Raw genomic sequence first — 6,670 nt, forward strand, 5'->3', positions numbered from 1 at the left:
TGTAACTCAGTTCACTCTGGTACTTCTACTTTTACTCAAGTACAAGATCTGAGTACTTCTACTTTTACTACAAGATCTGAGTACTTCTACTTTTACTCAAGTACAAGATCTGAGTACTTCTACTTTTACTCAAGTATATTTTGATGGTAATACTGTAACAGACTGGTTATAATGTTGATGTTTTCAAGTGTTTTATTCTTCAGAGTTTATATACATTTTACAGAGTGTCAGTGAACGCGTCACTGTTTTGATAGACAGTTGTTGTGAAGAGAAACAGACAAAATGATGAAGAGAGAAAAACAAGAGTGTTGTTTTCCTCTGAGGACATGCTCCATGAAAGAGTTTCATATCTTGATGAATGGAGGATATTCAGTACTCACAGTTCTTCTGGATCTTGGCTCTGATCGTCTCATCCTCTCTGATCCTGTAGGGATGAACACAATCCAACAGTTATGGATCCAGTTTAAAATAAGTGTTTGTTCTTTGAGTCAGCTTCAGAGTCCTGACTGATCTCATGCTTTACATCCCATCATATCTTCTCTGCAAACACTACGACTGACTGCCACAGCTCTCAGCTGCATTACAGGAAGTAACAGTCATTAGTCAAGGAACTAAAAACATCCCATCAAAAACAGACTACCTTTTCCACTCTTCTGTCAAATCCCATATGTCTGGTGGAAAGTTGATTACTTACTAAATGTGGCTTTGCATTTTCAGCTGGCCTTCTATAGTTGATGGAAGAATGAAAGAGCCTGCAGTCAGTGGGTAACATCACTGATCTGTTGTGATTCCCCAGTGAGAGAAACACCTCCCTGTGTTTCATACAATACTGCTGAACCAGCAGAGACCCCTTACTGACCTGAGGGTCTCCAGTCTGCAGTCTGGACTCTCCACAAGATCTCTCAGCAGCTCCTCTGAATCCTGCAGAGTGTTTCCTCTCAGGTCCAGATCTCTCAGATGGATGTTGGACTTCAGAGCTGAGGCCAGAGCAGAACAGCTGATCTCTGACAAACAGCAGGCACTCAGTCTGAATAAAGAAAACATGATGAGGATACAAATCTGTTTATAATCCAATCAGATGTTACTCAACAACAACAACAATTGTACTCACTTACTTACTTTAATAATATAATTGTGTGATTCTTATTTGCTAATGTTTATCTATATTTACTACTTCTCACACTTCTTAGCTAAGCTTGGGGAAAGTCCTTATGAAGAAGATGTGTTGCGGTGTTGTTAGTGACTCTCTATGTGCACCAACAGTATGACCTTCACCTCAGGTGAACTGAGGACTTCCTGATACGGTCTCCCTAACTCCCTAACTCCCAGAATGCTACTTCATGGTCACCAAGCTTCCCCCCTCCCTTTCTCCTCTCTGTGTTTAAATATGCAACCCAAACTCTACTCTTCCTCTTCCACTCTGCAGACTGTATGCTCTCTGTGTGACTGACTGAACTTTCTTCAAGAAATAAAATACCACAAAGACAGCTGAATGCTTTGATTCTCTTTCCACATTTGATCAATAAATTCCCACCACAATTTAAAATTAAAATGACTTCAGATGACCTTTATTCAGACGTTATCGTTTACTAAATATTAAATACATGGATTTACTTTTTACAACTAACATCTATTACAGTTACTTTAAGAAACAGTCAACATGTATGTCTGCAGTTCTTTCTTCTTACTCTTAAAAATGAAATATGAATAAAAGGACATTTACAACTTTATGGATGTAAGTTATTAATGAATATAAATGAGGTTAAATTACAAAGTGAACATGTGAGATCTCCAGCAGTAACAGAGAGTCATACCCCATTCACACCAACGGTGTTTCAGGGCCGGTTCGGAGCTGGAGCTTGAAAAGCACCGGGTTTTCGTGTTCACACCGCAGCGGAGCAGCCTCTAAGCTCCGGAATCCGGTTCGTTTCGAGCACCAAAAAGTTGTCCGTGTAGAAGCAAGAACCGCATACGTCACATTTACTTCGGAGGGGGGCGAGATTAACCTGAGCTAACAGTTAAGGCGAGTACGGCAAATAAAAGTTGTAACAAGCAGTAGTGCTGAGCAAAGTGACTAGAAGGCAACCACACACTTGTAAAAAAAAACACGCTTTATAAAGTCAGGCAACACTAACCAGGCTTCGTGTGATTCTGTTTATTTGTACCTTACTTTGACCATCCGTTCGCTGTTATTGATCATTGTGGAGAGCAGGCAGATGTTTTGTTTGTTATTATAGCAGCTATCGGATGGAATCAATACATGGGCTGCACAGGTTGTCATGTCCGACTATCACAAGTAGAATCATAATGAAAAATACGCCGGTAAAAAGTGCCTGTAGAAAACGGCTTAGCAAGTAGTCAGTTTAGCTTCGGTTGCTATGCTAACATCACCCATGTTATACCAGAGAAACTTTCATAACAGCGTTGTGATGCCAAACAGCGTCAATTCAGACTGACACCAAACAGCGTCAATTCAGACTGACACACATTCACTTAAGGGGAACTGGGGATATGTTTCAGCTGCTTGTGTGACAGTCAGACAGTGAATACTTTAGAGCCGTGTGAGCTAACCCGGAGCTAACGGGAGAATACACTCCCGTGGAAGAGCAGCCAGCACTGCAGCGGTCGGTAAATGCAGCTGAAACACATTAATAAACAATGAACCACGGCACTCTGGAGAAAAGTATAAGGTTGGAGAAGTCGTTATTTAATTTAATCTGGCTTCGTATGATTAAAAGCAACACGATCATCTACCCGACGCAGTCCCCCCCCCCGTTGTTGTTGTAGTTAGCGCCGTTGGGGAGAAAATCAGCGACGTAAACTGTGACGTCATAACGCAGCAGCGGCAGCACCAGTCGGGCTCTGAGCGGTGTGAACAGAGCGGGAGCTGAACCGAAGAACCGGTTCTGAACCAGAAAAGCTCTAGCACGGAGCTAGAACGGGAAAAGCCTTGGTATGAAAGGGGTATCAGTGAACTGACCTGAGAGTCTCCAGTCTGCAGTCTGGGCTCTCCAGAAGATCTCTCAGCAGCTCCACTCCTGAATCCTGCAGATCGTTGTCACTCAGGTCCAGATATCTCAGATGGAAGTTGGACTTCAGAGCTGAGATCAGAGCAGAACAGCTGATCTCTGTCATCCAGCAGTCCCTCAGTCTGAATAAAGAAAACATGATGTAACTTTAGAAAACAATGTTCCTGTTTGAAATAACTCCAGGTTTAATAATCTGTTCAGAGTTAAACAGGGTTTTAATGTCAGAGATGATGCAGAAACAATCCACTGATAATCTGGAACTTTAACTTGATCAGATGTTTAACAACTCCTTCATCTCCCTCACAGCTCATCAGTACTGACAGCATCTCCACTGACTCATGGAGCACAGAGTGAGTCTGTGGAAGCTCAAACACTCTCCCTCACACATTCACCTTCTCTTTGTTACTCTGATCAATATTCAGTCATTAGCAAAAATAGAAAGAATAAAAATAACATTGTATTTGTTCAAATTCAGAAAATCATAAACACAAACAGATCAATATGAACTGCAGTCAGTGAACTGACCTGAGAGCCTCCAGTCTGCAGTTTGGACTCTTTAGTCCAGAACTCAGCAGCTGTACTTCTGAATCATCCAGAGTGTTCTTACTCAGGTCCAGATCTCTCAGATGAGAGGGGTCAGACTTCAGAGCTGAGGCCAAGACTCCACATTCAGTCTCTGAGAGTCCATAGCCAGTAATTCTATAATAAAACATATATTACAACATGTGTTAAAAAAGAGGAAACATTATATTAACATCAAGCATTTGATGAAAAAAGATTTGACATGTTCTGATAGACATTTGCTGTTAGTCCATTTAATATAATATATAATAATATATGATAATAGAGTGTAATGAGTTGTCAGTGTGATCTGATCACATGTCTGTGCTCCTGCTGTCACTGACTGTTACCAAAAGAAACAGAAATTAAATGAATCACTTGACAATATTAGAGATGTACATATTTAAATGTTAGTTAATATGTGGATGTGAATGATGGATGAAGGATGTTTTGTCTTCTCTGAGCATCTGAACATTTATTGCGCACACAAACACAATTAACAAACCAATAAAGTTTCAATATGTTCAACTTGATACCATCAGATGTTCCCAGTATATCAGCATTAAGACATAACTCTGTTATTGGTGGGAAATGATATAGATCTGATTTTAAACTCTAACACATTGTGATAAAAACGTGTTTAATGATAAAGAAACTACTAGAAAGTAATAATAACATGTTTCTGTGATAACTGTAAGTCCTGCTGTGTGGTGTGATCACATGCTGAGAAACCTCTAAAGTCCTTCATGTGTTTGACATGTCGCCTCCATCACTCAATATGAAGAGAGAAACGCTTCAGTTTAACTATTATTATAAATAAATAGAAGAACAGTGTTGGGTTTATTTTGCTCTCAGTATTTAAACAGCAGAAATGTTATAGTGTTTATTTGAATAATTAAACTCCTGATCCACATTAGTTTATAAAGTTAATCACATCTGGACTTACTTGAACTTCCTGCAGTTCCTCACAGCTGGAATCAGTCTCCGTCGTCCCTCATCTGATGTGTTGTACTTCTTCAGGTCCAACTCATCCAGAACCTCCTCTGACATCTGCAGCATGTAGGCCAGAGCAGAGCAGTGGATCACAGAGAGTTTCTTCTCTGATCTGTTCTCTGACTTCAGGAACTCTGTGATCTCCTGATGTACTGAGTGGTCCTTCATCTCTGTCAGACAGTGGAAGATGTTGATGCTCCTGTCAGGAGAGATTTTAGAACTGCTCATCTCCTTCAGGTTGCTGATGGCTCTCTGGATGGTTTCTGGTCTGTTGTCTGTGCGACCCAGCAGGCCTCCTAACAGTCTCTGGTTGGACTCCAGAGAGAGGCCGTGGAGAAAGCGGACAAACAGGTCCAGGTGGCCATTTTTACTTCTGAGGGATTTCTCCATGGCTCTCTTCAGGAAGTCATCCAGGGATGGGTAATCCTGATCACTGATGTTGTTAAAGTCTCTCTGCAGGAAGTGCTTCAGTACCTCTGTGTTCCTGTTGGTGTAACAGTGCAACATGTAGACTGCAGCCAGAAACTCCTGAATGCTCAGATGAACAAAGCAGTAGACTGTTTTCTTGAAGATCACTCTCTCTCTTTTGAAGATCTGTGTGAAAACTCCTGAGTGCACCAAGGCCTCGGTGACGTCAAGACCACAGCGCTGCAGGTCTTCTTGGTAGAACATGATGTCTCCTTTCTCCAGATGTTCAAACGCCAGCCTCCCCAGCTTCAGAAGAAGCTCCCTGTCAGCCTCCGTCAGCTGCTGTGGACTCGTCTCATGTCCCTCTTCATACTTCTGCTTCTTCCTCTTGGTCTGGACCAGCAGGAAGTGTGAGTACATGTCAGTGAGGGTCTGGGGCAGCTCTCCTCTCTGGTCTGTAGTCAACATGTGGTCCAGAACTGCAGCAGTGATCCAGCAGAAGACTGGGATCAGACACATGATATGGAGGCTCCTGGAGCTCTTGATGTGAGAGATGATTCTGCTGGACAGGTCTTCATCACTCCATCTCCTCCTGAAGTACTCCTCCTTCTGGGCGTCAGTGAAGCCTCGTACTTCTGTCACCCTGTCCACACACTCAGGGGGGATCTGATTGGCCGCTGCAGGTCTGGAAGTTATCCAGACGAGAGCCGAGGGAAGCAGCTTCCCCCTGATGAGGTTTGTCAGCAGCACGTTGACTGAGGACTGCTGTGAGACATCAGACACAACCTCATTGTTTCTGAAGTCCAGAGAAAGTCTGCTTTCATCCAGGCCGTCAAAGATGAGCAGCACTTTGCAGACAGCCAGCTGCTCTGCTGTGACCTTCTGTAAGGTTGGATGGAAAACATGGAGCAGCCTGAGAAGACTGTACTGCTCACCTTTGATCAGGTTCAGCTCCCTGAAGGAGAGCAGGATCACCAGACTGACATCTTGGTTTCCCAAACCCTCGGCCCAGTCCAGAGTGAACTTCTGCACTGAGAAGGTTTTTCCAACTCCAGCGACTCCGTTGGTCAGGACCGCTCTGATGAGAGTCTGTTGGTCAGGTAAGGCTTTAAAGATGTCCTGGCACTTGATTGGAGTGTCATGGAGGGGCTTCTTCTTGGAAGCTGTCTCCAGCTGCCTCACCTCATGTTGGGTATTAACCTCTTCACTCTGGCCTTGTGTGATGTAGAGCTCAGTGAAGATCCTGTTGAGGAGGGTTTCACTTTGATCAGTTCCTTCAGTCACACGTTCACATCTCCTCCTCAAACTGAGCCTATGTTCATCTAAAACCTCCTGCAGACCACTATCTGCTGAAAGAGAAGGAAACAGGAGAGAATCAGGAAAATGCTCTGAGAATCTAATTATAACAATAAAACAACAGAAAACAGACTGAGTTTAAATGTTTTATAAACAGCTTACTGTCTATGCTCTACAACAGTATACCTATTCAAAAACAAATGAACCAGGAAGAGGAATAAGACGCTGCATGTGTTCGGCCTCTTACCTTGTACAGAGCTGGTCTGACTGGCTGTCTGCAGTCCAGCTCTGGTTCTGGATCTTTCTCCACACTGGGGACAGGAGGGGTCTCCTGATGGAGGTCTCTGCTCCCAGTATGAGGTGATGCACTGTCTGCAGAACCA

The 6,670-nt window shown here is 43.1% G+C and overlaps 1 protein-coding gene across 1 annotated transcript; it reads right to left on the reverse strand.

Annotated features, from left to right (window-relative positions):
- Nucleotides 1–4,589: 4,589 nt before the first annotated feature.
- On the reverse strand, nt 4,590–6,242 carry LOC117483842 (protein NLRC3-like; the record flags this gene model as incomplete). The annotated part of the gene is made up of 1 exon (XM_034132176.1): nt 4,590–6,242. A coding segment is annotated over one exon (1,653 nt), but the record flags the coding sequence as incomplete, so codon positions are not given.
- Nucleotides 6,243–6,670: the final 428 nt, after the last annotated feature.

Source organism: Trematomus bernacchii, unplaced genomic scaffold (genome assembly GCF_902827165.1).
Source record: "Trematomus bernacchii unplaced genomic scaffold, fTreBer1.1, whole genome shotgun sequence".
In the NCBI taxonomy this organism is placed as follows: domain Eukaryota; kingdom Metazoa; phylum Chordata; class Actinopteri; order Perciformes; family Nototheniidae; genus Trematomus; species Trematomus bernacchii.